Here is a 19,084-nt window from a genome sequence, read left to right on the forward strand (position 1 = left end):
TTATTTATACTTAAAATCATGATGAAATATATTAAGATAATCATTGTTGAATATAAAATAAACTCGTTTGACATTAATGTACTTTTCCTTGAAACACCATTTGTCATAATATTTTATATCAGTGTTTAAATTAATCAGTGAAAATTGTTGATTGATTTCTTCAAATTTGTTCAAAATTTTATCCATATTTTCGGCCATATATAAAAACTTCATGTGTTCCCACATATTTATTTTATTTCTGAAAAATAATTAAATTTAAATTACAATTGAAAATATCTTACTTATCCAATCGAAAGAATTTTTAAACTTACGTGTTGCATCATTTGAATTAAAAAAAATGTTCATCGAGTCGAGTCGACTTTTTATTCCAATTTAATTTTTACTTCTCAACTTGAAAATAAAGTTAGAAATTAAGTAGGATGGATTATTCGACACTTTTTTTTTTTGTTTTGTTTTTAAAAATAATTTAATGAAAAAGGAAGCAAGTTTCCTCGAAGCTTGAGAAACTTTTTCTTTTCAGTTTCAAACATGTAAAAGCAATTTCAAAGAAAATCGATGTTTATCAAAGTTTCACGAGCGATTGCTAGCAAGAGGGCATAAAAAAGTATCAATATTTGTGCATCTAAAGATATATATATATATATATACATCATAAATATTGTTAAATTTAAAAATTTCTTTAAAGCTTCTTCAACTTCCCTTTATGTAAGAATGACCATAAAAAACTTTCCTGTCCAGATTCGAATAAAATTGTGAAAAATAATGATAAAAGAGAAAAAAATATATACCTCAAATTTTTGTCGTGTCGCGTCATTATTTCCTCGAACAGAATATAATATTCTTCGCAGCAAAAATCTTCGAGCCTTCTCCGCTTTTCAAATTTCGTTGCTTTCGTTGAAAAAAAAAAATAATAATAATTACGTAGATATTTATTCGAAGAAATAAAAATATTATAAATAAAGAAAAATTAAAAAATGGAAATATGCGATAAAATTTCATATCGTTGAAATTTTTTGCTATTCCATTTCCAACGCGGTAGTTTGGAAAAGAATTGGTTTCCATTCGTTCATCAACGCGAGTTATTCTTTTATCGATGTTAAATGCGATTCGCTTACTTTTTTAAAAATTATTTATTCGTTACACCTTTTTAAAAATATATATTCGCGAGCAATTATACGAGAGAATATTACGCATAAATTTTTGAGGTTATATTTTATAGACAAAATTTACATACACATATATAATGGCGTCCGATTATTATTCGAATAGAAAATACACGTGACGTGAGGAAAATATATCTATATTTATAAATATACAAATAGGAATATAAAAGTATTAAATTTCTTTCTTTTGATTTCCCTCTCTTTAAATACGTAATTTTCATGAAATTATAAACATTCCTTTATTCGCGAAATGTCCTATTCAATTTTATTTCTTTTACTTTTCACGGTTATTCAAGTCAATGCCAGTTCTATATAAAAATTATTTTTTCCTCGTTGCGTTTGTCACGTTTGTGATTATTTTATAATATTCCCTCTATCGTCGATTACATCAGATTCTTTTCTCAACGTTTTTCTTTAACGAAGCTTTCTGTTCACAATTTTATGGCACATCGAATTTCGCGACATAGAAAAATCCTTTTCGTACATACCTTCTTCTCTTCGTATCTCTACCAATTTATTTTTCTTCTTTTTTATTCCATTCGCGTTATTTCATCAACGTTGCATTCTGTGTAACCAGTATCAAAAATTGTTCGAGCTCGTGTTAAATCCAGTTCAAGATTTACTGCTTTCAAATAAAAATGTGTTGTTTGTTAATTAGAAAAGAAAAAAAGAAGAAAAAAGAAAGAAAGAAGTTCCTTTCAATTATTATTATTATTACTTAATGTTACGAAAAATGGATTGAATCGAATAATTGAAATCTCAACTAAATAAAAGTTTAATAATTAAAATAATATAAAATCCATTATACTTAAGTTTACTTTTATTAAACTATTTATATATTTTATTATTAATAGTAGATTAATTTAAAATTTATTATTTATTTAATACAATATAAAAAAAATACATACCTTTCTCTTTTATTATCGAATTGATATTTTCTTTTAATAAACAATTTCATAATTTTTCAATGCTCGATATTGGAATCAACTCTCTGATTTAATCCATAGTCAAGATAAAAAATAAAAGTAATAAAATAAGAGAAAAAAGGATATTAGAATATAGGTTATGAAACGATTCGATTCGAAAGGAAGAATATATTAGATCGTACCACAAGAATTGCCCTTTTCGTTGAAAAGAAAACAATATATTTTCGAAATTATAATTTTTATTCGATCAAAATACAACCCATTTGCTTTAATAATCTTTTTCCAACGAGATTCCAACTGACGTATTCCATTTTTATAAAATTTCATGGTTTAGTGAAGAAATACTTACAGGTTCTCAACAAACAAGTAACAATTAGTTGGTGAAATATTTGGTGGGTATAATGAATTCAAAAATGAACTACTATTTCGAGTTTTATGTGATAAATATACTTTCAAACGCTGCAATTCTTGATCCTCTGTAGCATTCACGTTTCCAATTTTTTCACTACGCAAATATTTGAAAAACTATCATTCGAGATACGTCTAAATTTGCGGATATTGTGGATTAGCTTCCAAGTTCAGTTTATCTTTGTTCAATATAGATTTCGGTCTATTTTCTCAAAATATAATTAACAAAAAAAACACACACACACACACTTATTATACAAAAAAAAATATAAGAGGACGTCAAAATATGCTAAGCAAAATATAGGTTAAGTAGGTTAAAGTAGAGTTTACAAATCGCGGTTGATTGTCATTTATTCTAAAATTGGCAATTTCATGTAGCACAATCTAATATTTAATAAAGGAAATAAGAACAAGTTATGTTTATATAAATATACCTTTGTTTCTACTACACTGAGCTCAACTTCATGTCGCGTCGTACGATGTTTCAAAAAGATGGAAAAGACAAAAGACAGAATCGAGCGATTACGCTCAGTGACACTCAATTCACGCATAAATATACGTACAGCATCTTTATATATATAAACTCGACGAGTAAAATAACGAATAGCGAAAGTGAACGAAAAAATAAAGAATATCCGTGAGTGGTGAGGGGAAAAAAAACAAATTTCAATACCCTTTTTTAATTTATTATCTTGGAAGAATAGTTCGTAGTCGAAGGAAAGGATCCCTCGTATCCCTAGCGCGAATTAAAATGACAATATAGCGTTCGATTTATTTGACGTAGGCGGATGGAGAATCGATGAAACAGAATATATCGAATTTGCAAAATTACTTCCATATATTTTTCTTCAACCTTTTCAATTTTAATTTCTCTTCTCTAAACCATGGACAAACAAATTTTATACGATTATTTACGTTTCAAAATGAGATGAGATTTTCACTTGTCTTTATTTTTCTCTCTCTTCTTTCTTATCTTTTAAATTGTTTCCTTGTGTGCTAATATTCTTTCATTTTATTTCATCGGAAACACTTCTCGATTCACACGAATTGCAATAACTGGTGAAATTCGTCGTGTTCGCGAATACCGTGTCACGCACAGGAGTTGTTTCTAATTTTCCGCGTGCGAAATTACAATCGTGCTTATTTTCATGAATCGAATTGAAAATTAATCGGGAAGATAATCGCGTGGCCAAGTTAAAATGGAATCCTCCAATGAGTTTCTCGAACATCTTTCGAATAAATTGCGATATTAACAATGCAAAGAGTAATTTAAAATTTATTCGAGGGATCTACCGTGAAAATATTGACCAACCCGTTTTACTTGTTAAATTTTACAACAATTTTTTTTGTTTTCAAAATTATCTACATTAATCGGAAAAATTGAAAGCACATAGTCTATAATAAATGTGCAAACACTTCGATAAAAAAATATCCTCTTTTTCTCTTCGCTGAAAGTATCGCATGGATGCACAAGTTTCGTCCATTTTTTTTTTTTTTTTTTTTTTTTGCATTATTTACGCCACTTCCTCTCTTCCGCCTCTTTTTTTTTCGAATATAAATAAATTAAATAGTGCTTCTCTAGATCTCGGTGAGATTCCATTTTTGCTCGTTAAAAACGAAAAGATAAAAAAATAAATAGCACCCGAATGATGATGACTAGTAATAAAATACATGATGCAGCTTTCGATCGTAATGATCGAAATAAACGGAAGGAATTGCGAGTGAAAAATAAAACAACGGAGAAGAATATAATCCGTTATGGTGTAAACAACGTATATGTATTTTATTTCAACATTGAACATTCACTAATGTGTATACAATATAATATATTTGTATGTATAATATATATATATAATAATAATTGTAATAATAATATTGTATTGGTATTTTATGTATACAAGTACATCATTTTTACTGCTGCTGTTAAATGTATACACGTGTATGCATTCAATTAATTAATCGGTATAATAATTAATTCTAATGCTTTTCATCGATTAATCGTACTGTATATATCTCTGTCTATCCTTTTCTAATTTACGTGTAGATTAATACAGCCCTTCAAATCAATTATATATATATATATATATATGTATGTATATATTTATATATATATATATCGATCACTTGTCTGCTTCGTGGATAAAATCTCGTCTTGTTTTATATTTACTTTACACATGCACGCGTGCAACTATTATATATATATATAGATATATGTATATATATTTTGCTTTGTACGCACGCGTATGTATAAATATTCCCTGTAATTTATTTTCTCTAAAAAATTATCTACTTCTATGTGTTCAATTATTAACTAACTAACTATTGGTATATCGTCGCTTGTGTTACGCCTTTCTCTCTCTCTCTCTCTCGCTCGCTCACTCGCTCATTCGCTCACTCACTCACTCACTCTCGCTTAAATTTTTATCACAATTATCTGGTATTATCGCGTTGAACGATTATATAATCGAGCTTTGCGGATTACGCTTCTTTCTTTCCTTTAATCTACTAGTCTCTTTCAGTTTTTAGGAAATAAATAAAAAAAAAAAAAATATATAAGAAAATGGGGAAGAGTGGGGAAAAGTTTATTCGCCATCTTTTTATCCCTATAAATTTCGTTATTTTAAAATTAATTGCGATTGTAAATAGGATGGAAATTTCCAAAATAAATAATTTTCGAAAAAGAAATGAAAAGAAACGTAATTCGTTTTTCGAACACGAACAAGAAGAAATTTACAAAAAACTTTGGATCTTCCCCCTCCTCTCCCTTATTAAACGATAAAAATATAATTCTGAATCACGCAAGAGACCTCGAATCAACATAACAATCTTCTTCGTTAAATTTCTATTCTTCTTTCTCGTGTTCGCAGCTCGATCGACTATTATATATATATATATGTATATATATATATATATATATAAAACTATTGTTAACAATATCGAATAGTGACCGCTTAAAAATCATTTTTTTTTATTGCTGTTGTTTCGTGCATTGACTCGGGATATATATCGTGAGAAATGGCGCTGAGTAACGAGTAAATTATAGGTTAAGTTAAATCTTCGTCTTAAATCCACATACCTCTGAATTAATATTTCTCTAAATTTAAACGATCCACGTTTAAATAATTAATATTATATTTCGAAAAGCGTATCTAACTTTTGAAACAAAAGATATTACAATTATTATTGACAGTAATATATATCGGTTGATGCAAACATTTCCAATGTTAATTGTAATATTAATTGCATATACAATATATATAATTAATGAGAATTCATCGATCGAATCGTTTACTTTAGATACCAATTGTTTAAAATGAAAATTATCCATAGTCGAAATACATACCAGAAAATGTGTCTTGAACGTAAAAGAAAAAAAAATACGTTTAACCTTTTTAATCGTCAAGATTTCACCATGTTCCATATCCTTTTTTCGCTGCGAAATCATGCGTACATCCTTGAGAAATAAAATCACACTGAAAGTTTAACTTTCAATCGAAAGTTCGTTTAAATCCAATCCGTTTCTGTCAAACTTTTTTAATCAAGGTATGTATGTATATATATATATTTTTTTGTATAAAGATGTTGAAAGAAAAAAAAGAAAAAAAGGAGATGTATATATAAACGGGGATGAATAAATAAACAAACCACAGGCACATTTAAACAAAATAATCCGTGAATTTATTAAAAATAACACAGGAAAGAATAAAAGAAATGACAAACAACAAATCAGGACAATGAAGCCGCACTAACCGGTTAGGACGATTCGTCTAATTTACCAATTAGTAAATCAACTAATTTTTAACTTAACTAATAGCTTATCACAACCGTGGCCACTCTCTCTTTCTCTCTGCCTCTACATATATATATATATATAGTATATATAGTATAGTATATATATTATTTCCTCGCTCGCTTATTGGTTAACTTTGGAGAGAAGACCGACGGTATCGCCATCACTTTCAAGTTTTATTCTACACGTTCTCTCGCGTGGAACGATTCCTCGTTCTATCTATTTACGATCAACGCTTGAACAAAAAAACACTTTGTTTCGATAGAGAAATAAGAAAGAGAACGTGCAATTACGTTATTTCATCATACAATGATCTCGATCTACCGCAGTTACTTGCAAAATATTCTCTGCGCATGCGCGTGTGTGTGTGTTGTGTGTGTTTACGTGTACAAGTTTCTCGTTTCGTTGTAACAGATTATCGTTATTATTATAATTATTATTATAATTATTATATTATTATAATTAGTTATTATAACTATTATTATTATTATTATTATTATTGTGAAAATGATACGTGCCAAAAAATATTTTGCAATACTGACGGTTGATTTTATTCACCCATTCCTCGCACAATTCCTCGATAATTACTCGTTTATTATTCGATGATAACAATCTGTTTTTCAAATCCAATCAAAATCGAGAAAGAGAATTGGACGAACCGGTGACTAATAATCTTTCTCGATTGATTAAAATCTTTTTTCCATTATAATGAAACTTCTTGTACTTCTTTCTACGAGGAATTCTTTTTAATTTCAAAATTATAAGCTCGATTCGTCCAATTTCTTCAGATTTTGGAAAGAAAACAATAATATCGAGGAGTCGATTCACCGTTTCTCAACCAACGATTTAAATGAAAAGAGAGAAAAATTTAACGCATATAAAATAAAAAAAAAAAATTTAATCTTCCCTACTGAAGGTTGAGAAACGCTGACAAACATGGATGCGTTATACACATACGCCGCGAGTGAACAACAACCATTTCCAGAATGTCTACGTATTCTTCGCTTAATTAATATTATTCTTATCGATAGAAACGAACAATAGTATTATCCTAATAAATTTATCTCTTCGATAATAATAATAATAAATCATTGCATTCTTGTTAAGAAAGAAACTTGTTAAAAGACAAAAAAAATTGAATAATTGGATAATTTTCACTTGCTCGTTACTATTATCAGATATATAATAGACGATAAAAACGTGTTTGTTCATAATTAAAATTATTTTATTATTCTATATTTATCTTGGAATAAATAAAAAAAAAAAAAAACAAAAAAACATTCGTTTCTTTCAACCGTTATCCCCCATACTAGTGACTTGTCTCTGAATCACAATCGCATATTTGCATATATATATATATAATTACGCGATTAAGTTGTTATCGGATGACTAATAAATTTAATTATATAATAAAGAAATAAATTAAAACGAATAAAGAATAGGATTTTTTTTTAATAATATTTCCTTTGTATAAATAAACAATGTTACGATTAATAAATATTTGTTATTCTTCTATTCTGCTTTATCACACGGTAACTATGTATGAAATAAATCTTTCTTTGGGGAAATAAATCATCGTTTAAGGAATATACATATATTTATCAACATATCACTTGAATTTCGCAATTCGTTATTAATTTACAGTTTCGGTAAATTATTCAATTTATCTTTTTTTTTTTTTTCTTTTTCTTTTTTTAATCACATAACCGTTCGACAAATTTATTAAATTTTTATTGCCAACTATATTTATATCTTTCTCCTCTTTTCCGTTCTAACTCTCCTCGATTCGAAAATTGAAGATAATTTCTACTTAATCAGCGCCATTTTCCACTCTAATTAGGGATTGTAAATCGATTAAGAAAAAAGCTTGGTCAACAACGAACCTAGCGGCGGCTACTTTAACTAATTCACTTCGTTTATCGAAATTTCTCATCGATGACATTCAGTAAGTAACAATTGAAATCTACAGGTATACATATATATATGTATACATATATACATATATATATATATATATACACAAATATTCGTAACTATCGTGCACTTTGTTTACGGTTATATAATCGTCGATGAAAATATCTCTCCAAACGATCAAACAAGTTATCACAACCACTTTCCACTTCCAATTTCTTCTATGTATTTATATTTTAAATATGCTAAATAAATGTTTCTTTTTTTTTTTTTCCTTTTTTTTTTTTTTTTTTTTTTTTTTTTTCCCTTTGAAATAAAAACACATACACGTAACTAAATCGATAATATCAACGTTTCTTTTCTTTACAAATATAATCACAGAATTCTTCTTTCTTATATATTCATTTTCGTAGATTCTAGAAGAGAAAAAGAAAGAAACAAAAAGGAAATATATGTACAACGTTGTATGCGTTGCGACGTTGAATAGATATAATAATCGAATCAAATCATTTCAAAGTTCTACTCGCAAAACCCGATTTGTGCATACATGTTCGATTTCTCGATTCTTTGTTGACCACCACGTAATTTTGTAATTTATTTTCTCAATTAATACGGCTAATTAGATACATCTACTTAGGCTTATTAGATAATTCTATGTAAGGCATGGAGTATGTTATCTCGTTATCTGGTATCTAGATTATTCGTATATCTTTATAAATTTTTTTTTTTTCTTTTCATACTATTTCTCTCTCAACCAGACGCTCGGCGGCACGCACACACCTTCTCTTTCCCCGTTTTCGCCCTCATACGCGATCGCACGTTTTCTTTTATCTTATCTTTCTCAACATTCTCTCTCTCTCTCTCTCTCTCTCTCTCTCTCTCTCTCGCTCGCTCTCTTCTCGCGGGTCATTTAAAATTCGTTTAATCAATTTCTAAACTATTCGAACTTTTTCCTTTTTTTTTTTTCTTTTTTCTTTTTTTCTTCACTTTTACTTTCAATTATAATCATTCGATCGATTTTCTCATACGAATTTCATTCGATCGTTTCGGTGGTCTCGACGCAGAATGATCGATCGATTAAAATTTACTATTCCCCCCTCGCGTGATTTCAGCCTGATAGAATCGCGTTTTCCAATCGAAATCTATTTTTTTTTTTTTATTTGTTTATTCATTTATTCTTATTCGTCGACTAATTGGTTGGTGTGGCACGTCTGTTACGCGTATATTTAACGTGTATAATCGCACAAAAGAACAGAGAAGAGATATTTTATTTGGAAACTATAAACCATACCGATCACTTTAATACGACTCCCCCTCCTCTTCAAAATTACGGGGAGGGGGATAAAAAAAAAATGGTAAAACAGCGCTAACGTTTTCTTCTCGAATCATTGCCACTTCTCTCTATTTATATCTATAAGAGTAAAAGTTCCATGAATCCGGCCTAAGTTAATTAACTCGTTGATCAATGACTAATTTTTAGGTTAACCTAACGGATAATTAATTCGATAATTCGATCTTACCGTACGACGGTAACTCGATCGATTACTTAATTATCCTTTATTACCATCCATCACAAAAAAAGTTTTCCACCTTTTCGATTTCTTTTCTTTTCTTTTCTTTTCTTTTCTTTTTTACTTCTAATTATTACTCTCTTGTTATTCCTCCTCGAATCTTACGAATTATCGTTATTATTAATGTTGTTATTATTATTATTACTATTATTATTATTATTTTATTTACAAATTATTTCGCCTTATAAAAAATAACTAATCAAGAAGTACAACAATTAGAACTCTAACAATACAAAAAAGTAACTGTTAGTTCTTTTCTTCTTTTTCTTTTTCCTTTTTTTTTTCCTCGCGAACGTTGCTTCCGAAAAAAAAAAAAAAAAAAAAGACACACATCGAAATCGATCGAGTCGATAATTATCCGAAAAAAAAAAACTGAAAAATAAATTTTTACGACAACGATTCGTTGAAAAGAAATGACATTCGTATTAATTCGAAATCGAACCAATATACGCTATATATATGTATATATGATCATCGGGGATTAAAAAAACGATGGATGGAAATGGTTACGATATTTCAATTTAATTCACACGTTTAATTGAAATTGCATAAGTAAATTATATTCGGCGAATAATTTAAGAACATTTTTCTTTCTTTTTTTTTTTTTTTTTTTTTTAAATATTCGGCTAAAAGCTTTTAAAGGAATATGAATAATGAATAAATTTGATCGAGAATATATTCGAATATTAAATTCAGATTCGGATCAAATTTTCGGATTTTCAATCTCCCTCAAAAATTTAGGGAAATAATTAATTCGAAATAAAAGACAGCTAAATCTTTTTTAATTTTAACGATACTTGTCAAACTCGTTGGAAAATTTAATTCGAACGTAAATAAAAATATAATTAATTCGCCATAGCATGGACTTCAACCACTTTTTCACCGCGACATTATCAATTAACCATCTCCATCTTCGTTCCATCGAATTCTCATCCTTTATCTTTTAGATAACGAGACGAGTAATTTTTTTTTTTATCAATCAAATTTAAGCAAATTTACGTAACTCGAAATTCTGTAAATTGTAAATCGTGTACGAAAATGGTTATTGCTCGAAAATGGTTCCGATCTGGATACACTCGATCCGATTCTCGTATCCGATTTCCTCGACGGATACACGATTTGTCGCTTCGATAAAAAGAAAATTATTTCCCTCGATAATAATTTTTTTTTTCTTCTTCTTCTTCTTCTTCCTCAGTCGTATAATTAATACGTAAAAAGATCCGAAAACGATCGAAAAATCGTCAACCTTTCACGGTAATCTTAATCACTATCCACTAATTTAGAAAATTTATTGCTAGGTTCTTTTTTTTTTCTTTCTTTTTTTTCTTTTTTTTTCTTTTTACGTGTAAAATTTCTATCCAAATTTTTTTTTCTTTTATCATCGATATCTCTCTCTCTCTCTCTCTTTTTCAACACGTTCGATCGATCGATCGATAATCGATTAATCGATTATTTCTTTCAATTTCATAAGAAAGATCGAAATTATTCGAATAATTTAAAAAAAGCAACACATTTAACTCGCAACGATTTAAATTTCTTTTTTATCTACTGATGGTAATCGAGGTAAATTATTTAAAAATTTCAAGCGTTATACATATTAATGGCAATAATAACGAATCGTTGACAAAAGAGCCCTGTACACTTTCAAGTTATCGCTTATCGTTCACATGATGACAACAAAAAATTAATAAATATGTAAAACAGTAGATAGATGCAGTAGATATGAACTGCATGTTGCTACATATATATATATATATATATATATATGTGTATCTTTCTCTCTCTCTAAAAGAATTTGCTAAATATAAACCGAAATTAACGTAAATATACATATACATATATATATATATATATATATATATATATATATATATATATTTCAAATAAAACATCTAAGAAATACTTTTCTCTTTTTTTAGAAAAAAAAAAAAAAATTAATTCATCGAGATCGATTCATTTTTCCATTTGATTCTTCGCTTCGTTTTCAAAATCAAAAAATTTAAATTTCACGAGGAAATATCTTAAAAAAAAAAAAAAAAGAGATGTACACGTTAGGCCAAGCAACAAGTCCAATCCATAGGCGTATCTTCTTAATGACAACGGTTGATCGAATAATAATAATAATAATAATTAATTGCACTTATTCGCATCGCGCTATTAATCTCGAACTACGAGATTGTGGTAAAATTCATATAAAATATTATTACGATAAAAATTCCTGCTTCCCCGTTTCTTTCTTTTTTTCCTTTTTTTTTTTTTTTTTTAATAAATTTAACATCTCTATCCTAAAATCTAACGTTATTACAACGAAATGAGAAAAAGAAAAAAAAATGAATCGATCGCGACAAGAAGAAACAAGAATAAGACATGACGCGCGAACTCTTCTTAGATTCAAATGTTATTTCGTCCATTCGTGAATTCCTGTCGCGTTCCGCGACGAGGCGAAGCGAAGGAAAAAAAAAAATAAAAATAATGGATTAAAACCGTGAATGTGATCAATCGATTTTTTTCCCCCTTGAAATACCATGTTTCGTTTGTTTTTCTTCATAGGCCTTGTAAAAATTATTTAACTATTTTATGTATATATATATATATTTTTTTTTTTTTAATCTATGCTTTATATATATATATATATATTTTTTTTTTTTATATCACCAAATCAACAAATAAATATCCTAAATATATTAAATATCGTATAATATATGTTCTCCCAACAAATAATATATAAGTTCTCATCTATTTTCTTCGTTAATAATAATAATTCAATATAATTATATAAATGCGTATGAATCTGGATATACATTGTTTGTATATACATGTACATACGCAAATATGAATTTATTTATTTATTTATTTATTTTTTTTTTATTTATATTTATATATATATATATTTTTCATTTCTTTAACTTTTTTTTTTTCCCCGTTCATTTTATCTATTTTTACTCGTTTAAACATTAGGCGCTTTCCTCTATGTACGAAAAATTACTACCCTTATATCCCGGGTAGTTCTTTCTTTCTTTCTTTCTTTCTTTCTTTCTCTCTCTCTCTCTCACTCTCCCTCTCATTCCTTATCTTATCTTTTTTTTTACTATTCAATTACACAGTTGGAAAATTGTAATAAAATCTGAACGAAAAAAGTATTCTTCTCTTCGTTATCCTTGGTACGTTTATCCATAACGTACGGAAGAAGGAAAAGATTACAATTTGCTAAAACGTTGTAACTTTTTTTTTTTTTCAAATTTGAGGAGAGAAAACGAAAGCGATATAAAAAGAAAAAGAGTTGGTTGAAGTGAAAGTAAAAATGTTGGTCGGATAAAAAAACGGTCGGTAATTAAGTTTCCCGCTGTGTTTACGTCGGTAAAAATGTAAAGCGATAAAACGTAATGAAAATATAGATATATTTGTATCGTGCGAAACGACGACGACGACGAATCGTACGTTTCTCTCGATCTCTCATCGAGATACGCGTTTAGCAATTAATTTTTCCTCTTCCTGTTACGTTTAATATCTAATTAGAAAGAAAAATATAAATTTTTCATTCGTTCTAGAAAGAAAGTTAACTAAGAATTTATACAGGCATCGATTCGAATCGTACCTTCATCCGTTCTATAATCGATTTAATGCCTTCCTAAGGGGATTTTTTGCAAGCATTGTAATAAATCGCTTGCAAAAAATTTATAAACAAAACTATCTTTCGTTAATAACAAACGGTGTACGGTTTTTTTTCTTTTTTTTTTTTTCTTTTCTTTTTTTTCTTTTTTTACCAACGAAATCTTCCTTCTTCTTCTCCCTTCTAATTATTTTTCCTATGCAAGTCGCGTACTTGATTACGATTCTTTCCATTCGTTTAGATTGACATATTTCTTTCATTTACGTATATATATATATATTAAATATATATATATATTTTTTTCCTTTTTTGCTTAATTCTTATCTCGAAGATGATTTTTTTCTAACCAAATAGGCCGCGTCCATTCCTCCTTTCGAAAATTATTATTTGTGTTATTTAATTATTTACATTTTACATCCGTGTTATTCGACGACTCGTCGTTTCTTAATACGCGCGCACGTGGAAAAAATGGAAATCGTTTTAATCGATAAATGTAAGGCTCGGTTATTTTATAACGAGGATAGCTGGACACTTTTAATTTTTCCGTCTCTTTTTTTCGTTTCGAATTTAGAAAAATTTTCGATTCTTTCCTCTTTCCTTTCCTTCTCCTTTCTTTTTCAATCGATTCTTACGGATAACGATCGATTAATCTTAACACGATTCGAATGTCTGGAAAATGACGGGAATTTCAAAAATCACGTTGCTAGAAAAAATAACGTGTATAAGAGACGTTCTTTCTCAATTCCTCGAAGATATCTAAAATTTTTCCCCTAAATTACTCGACTATACTCGTTTGAAATTTTTTTTTTCCAAGTATCGTATAACCGAATTCATCTTATATAAACTGTTTCAACAACCTCGAAAGTAATTCCGGCCCTGGGCCAGAATTCATCTCTCGGAAGTAATTTTTATCCATTGATCCCTTGAAATTTCTTGGTTTTTTTTTTCTCTCTCTCTCTCTCTTTTTTTTTAACTTTTTTTTAAGCTTCTATACGGATATACAGAACGGAGAATAAATAACGTTCTGATCCGACTGAACGGAGGAGTTGCGTTGTTGCCGCGTCAAACGATCGAATTAAAGATTAAATTGAGGGAGGGGAGAGGGGAGAGGGGAGGGGTAATTGAGCCAATCGAATGGGAATAATGATTCGACGAAGGTTCGACGAAGCCGAGAGAGGACGAAGCAAGAAGATTAGCAGTGGCAAATCGCAAAAAAGAGCTCGAAGTTGGATCGAACGGTTGAGAAGTTGTCGGATATGGCCGCTCGTTCAACGCGCCCCTATCACCTCTCACTTATCCTCGGGATTCGCTCTTGGTGATCTTTCCGTTTCCTGTCTCTCACTGCGAACAGAGTATTATCAACCCTTCCAGACTTCTTTTCCTTTCCTTTCCTTTCTTCTTTATCCCCTTATTTATATATCTATATATCCATATACGAATGTATCTGATAAAAATTTTATATTTCACGCGAATACGTGTTGTTTTGTACGTTACGAATATGTCGTTAGATCCATGTGTTCACTGGTGGAAAGAAGTCTCGCGGAACGAATGCATTGCTCTGGATTGGTTAACTTGGAAGGGAACGCCCACTTTCACAACGCCCTTCTCTCTCTACCATGATTCGTTACACGTGTTGTTACATATACTAATCCAAATCGATGATCTGTATTTAAACTCTCGATGTAGAAGTCATAGAATTTAAAATATTTTAAATTCGTATCGGTATAAAATATAAATTTTTTTATTCCTCATAATATTATTACGATTTGTAATGATTGGTTAATTTATCAATGTAATTTCGTATTCGAATAGTTTCGAAAATATTTCAATCTCCAGTGTTAGATTATTCTAACGTAATTTCATATATAAAAATAATTTTTACGATTTTGAATATTTAGATTATAATTTATCTATTGCTATGTAGCGCGTGGTATCATGTTTGTCAACAAAGCGCCCGAAGTGGGGATAGGCAACATAGCGAAGGACTTTTCTTTACCCAGTCCTGCGAGACTTCTTTTCAGCCGTGAACAAAAATATTATTCACTGCTGGAAAAAAGTCTCGCGGAAAAAATACAGGATCTGATTTCTTTCTACCATGATATTTGTTACATATACTAATCCAAATCAATGATCTGTATTTAAATCTCGATGTAGAAATCATAGAATTTAGAATATTTTAACGTATTGATATAATATAAAAAATTTTATTTCTCTATAATATGTATAGACTTATTACAATTTGTAATAATAACTTAATTTATAAATGTAATTTCGTATTCGAATAGTTTCGAAAATATTTCAGTTTCCAGTCTTAAATTATTCTAACGTAATGAAAATAATTTTTAAGATTTTGAATATTTAGATTATAATTTCTCTATTGCTATGTAGCGTGTGGTATCATATTTGTCAACAAAGCGCCTGAAGTGGGGATAGGCAATATATAAGGACTTCTCTTTGCCCAGTACCAAGGCCTGCGAGGCTTTTTTTCAACGATGAATAAAAATATTGTTCATCGTTGGAAAAAAGTCTTGGAGAAAAAATATAGAATCTGATTGGTTAATTTGGAAGAAAATGCCTATTTTCACACGCATTTTTCTTTCTACCATGATATTTGTTACATATACTAATCCAAATCAGTGATCCGTAAATTTAAATCTCGATGTAGAAATCATAGAATTTAGAATATTTTAACGTATCGATATAATGTATAAATTTTTTTATTCTTCGTAATATGTATAGACTTATTATGATTTGTAACGACAGTTTAATTTATAAATTTCGTATTCGAATAGTTAAGATAATAATTGTATATATACGAATAAAGCTAGATATATTATAAATATATTAATAATATATCGAAATAATTAATAATTTCGAAAATATTTCAGTTTTAGATTATTCTAACGTAATTTCATAAATGAAAATAATTTTTACAATTTTGAATATTTATATTATAATTTATCTATTGCTATATAGCGTGTGGTTTCATATTTGTCAATAAAGCGCCTGAAGTGGGGATAGGCAATATATAAGGACTTCTCTTTGCCCAGTACCAAGGCCTGCGAGGCTTTTTTTCAGCGATGAATAAAAATATTGTTCATCGTTGGAAAAAAGTCTTGGAGAAAAAATATAGAATCTGATTGGTTAATTTGGAAGAAAATGCCTATTTTCACACGCATTTTTCTTTCTAGCATGATATTTGTTACATATACTAACCCAAATCAATGATCTGTATTTAAATCTCGATGTAGAAATCATAGAATTTAGAATATTTTAACGTATCGATGTAATATATAAATTTGTTTATTTCTCGTAATACGTATAGGCTTATTACGATTTGTAATGACAGTTTAATTTTATAGATGTAATTTCGTATTCGAATAGTTAAGATAATAATTGTATATATACGAATAAAGCTACATATATTGTAAATATATTAATAATATATCGAAATTATATCGAATTAGTAGTTTCGAAAATATTTCAATTCCAATCTTAGACGATTATTCTAACTTTTTATTATTTTATTTCATAAATGAAAATAATTTTTATAATTTTGAATATTCAGATTATAATTTATCTATTATTGCTATGTTGCGCGTGGTATCGTATTTGTCAACAAAGCGCCTGAAGTGGGGATAGGCGATATAAGCGAGGACTTCTCTTTACCCAGTGCCAGTTCTGCGAGATTTCTTTTCAGTCGTGAATAAAAATATTATTCACTGCTGGAAAAAAATCTCGCGGAAAAAATACACGATCTGATTGGTTAATTTAGAAGAAAATGCCTATTTTCACACGCATTTTTCTTTCTATCATATTTGTCATATGTATCAATTCAAATCGACGATCTGTGTCTTATCTGTATCTGTAACTTTGATGCATTAACATAGCCATAGAATTCAGAGTATTCTAACGTCGATATAATGTAAAAATTTTTTTATTCTTCATATGTAAACTATAGTTTGTAAAAATAGTTTAATTTATAAATGTTATTTTTTATTCGAGTATTTTATAGTTAAGATAATAATTCTACAATTATAGCTTTTTTGTTATGTACTTTATATATATTGTTCCATTATGTAGCGTGTGGTGTCAAGTTTCACAACAAAGCGTCTAAAGTGGGGATAGGCAGTCCAAGGATCTCTCTTGCTTCAGTGCCGTCCTACGAGACTTCAGTTAGCAGTGAACAGAAATACTTAGGTGTACGCGAAAAATTATTTCTTCGAAATATTTATTTCCATTTTTACATATAAAATTTTTATCCAATATACATACACGTATATTTATATATATATTTCCATAATATAATTAAATTGACTCCTTTCAAAAATTTATATTTTTTGTCGCGGTTAAAATTGTTGGGTCTTGGATTTTTATTAAATTAATTTTTGAAATTTCTTAACACAAAATTTCGTCGAATTCGACTGCAACTTTTTTCCAAAAAAAATCACCAAGCGTAGTTATTGAAATGATAGATTAATTTAAAACAAATGCGCGACGAATAAGAAATGTTTACACGCAATAACGAATAAGGAATAAAGAAAACATTTCGTTTTCCGTTGCAATTGAATCGACGCGTATTTAACAATTTTTCAATCGATGACATCGCTCGAAATTATACTTGCCTTTTTTTTTTTTTTAAAAATCATCAGACCGCAATTGTGTATTCTGTTCGATGAATATTACTCGAAAATTAAAAAAAAAAAAAATATATATACATATGGAAATTTGTTTGACTTGAATTAATAATTGACGGAGGGTGTGCATTTTAATAATAGAAAGAATTTCTTTAATTTAGAATTTTAAATAGATCAAACGCGGCTAAAAAGAATGCAATTTCATGCAAATATGCAAGAAGATTGACCACCTAGAAAAAGAGCGGCCGATTTACATTTTCATTTATCGGGACGTCAAACATCGTAAATAATTTAGATACCACTTTTAAATGCAAACGCGCCATTTTCCCTGTCGCAGTTTTTCACCGCGAAATGGTTATTACAGCCATTCAATCGATATGCCGATTAATGAACAAAAATAACTGAAAATCAAATATTTCTTTCGTCAACGTACGCGCGTACGTTAGTAAAAATAATAAGTAAAAAAAAAAAAAAAAAAACGTATTCCTCAAAATGGAAAGGAAAAGAAAACCATGATATTTTAATCACATTATTCGAACGCGATAAAAATAAGTCTTTTACGAGAACAAAGAGATAAAGAAAATGTATATCTTTTCATTTTTATTGCTGTAATTTAAATCGATTCGATGGATTAAATGGAAAGAAATCGAACGAGTTCTCGTAAATTTGATGAAAGTCTCATCTTCCTCAGTTTGAGGAAAAATATAAAATAAGAAAAGAATATAAATGAGCAATCGAATTAAACTTACCAAATGTATCTAATAGATTTCATCTTGAGCGCTGTCGAGTTCTCCTTGCATTTGTAAGCCAACACTTGCTTCACACTGCTCACATCGACTGTAGGAAATCTCGATGTCACGTAAGCTTTAAAATTTCAATAAAAAAAAAAAAATATACTTTCACCAGATGTGCTAAATTAAATATCACTTTTAGCGCTTTCAATCGCTAGTATTACTCTATCCACTTTTTACATTCGTTTTACACTCTTTATTGCATCGAATTATACGTATTAATACTTATATAACGCTTAATAATTTCTTTGAACTCTACGTTTCTTTTCACATTACG

The 19,084-nt window shown here is 28.7% G+C and overlaps 1 protein-coding gene, 1 long non-coding RNA gene and 2 other non-coding genes across 8 annotated transcripts in view; 2 read left to right on the forward strand and 2 right to left on the reverse strand.

Moving 5' to 3' along the window:
* Positions 1–316: 316 nt before the first annotated feature.
* Positions 317–11,616, reverse strand: LOC102656765. 4 transcript variants are annotated; one of them, XR_003305154.1, is made up of 5 exons: positions 2,932–11,616; positions 2,072–2,154; positions 1,652–1,785; positions 789–888; positions 317–390 (listed from the first exon to the last, which is right to left on the reverse strand). It is a non-coding gene; the product is annotated as an uncharacterized LOC102656765 (long non-coding RNA). The 4 variants fall into 4 exon arrangements; XR_001704039.2 differs by having other exon boundaries at positions 334–390; positions 1,652–1,788; XR_003305156.1 differs by lacking the exon at positions 2,072–2,154 and having other exon boundaries at positions 325–390.
* A 1,089-nt stretch (positions 11,617–12,705) lies between these two features.
* Positions 12,706–19,084, reverse strand: part of LOC412161 (broad-complex core protein isoforms 1/2/3/4/5) — a 28,037-nt gene continuing 21,658 nt past the window's right edge. Inside the window, exons 8-9 of one of the 2 annotated variants that reach the window (XM_016913577.2) lie at positions 18,766–18,880; positions 12,706–14,720 (exon numbers count right to left, since the gene is read on the reverse strand). In XM_016913577.2, coding sequence (XP_016769066.2) covers positions 14,669–14,720; positions 18,766–18,880 — 167 coding nt within the window. In that variant the 3' untranslated portion in view covers positions 12,706–14,668. Of the gene's footprint in view, positions 14,721–18,010; positions 18,418–18,765; positions 18,881–19,084 lie in introns of those variants that run through there. The other variant, XM_016913578.2, reaches the window with a different exon arrangement.
* Mir3747a (microRNA 3747a) lies at positions 16,436–16,502 on the forward strand. The gene has a single exon (NR_039437.1). It is a non-coding gene; the product is annotated as a microRNA 3747a (primary transcript).
* Mir3747b (microRNA 3747b) lies at positions 17,046–17,146 on the forward strand. Its single transcript, NR_039438.1, has one exon. It is a non-coding gene; the product is annotated as a microRNA 3747b (primary transcript).

This window comes from Apis mellifera, linkage group LG8, assembly GCF_003254395.2.
Source record: "Apis mellifera strain DH4 linkage group LG8, Amel_HAv3.1, whole genome shotgun sequence".
Lineage (NCBI taxonomy): Eukaryota > Metazoa > Arthropoda > Insecta > Hymenoptera > Apidae > Apis > Apis mellifera.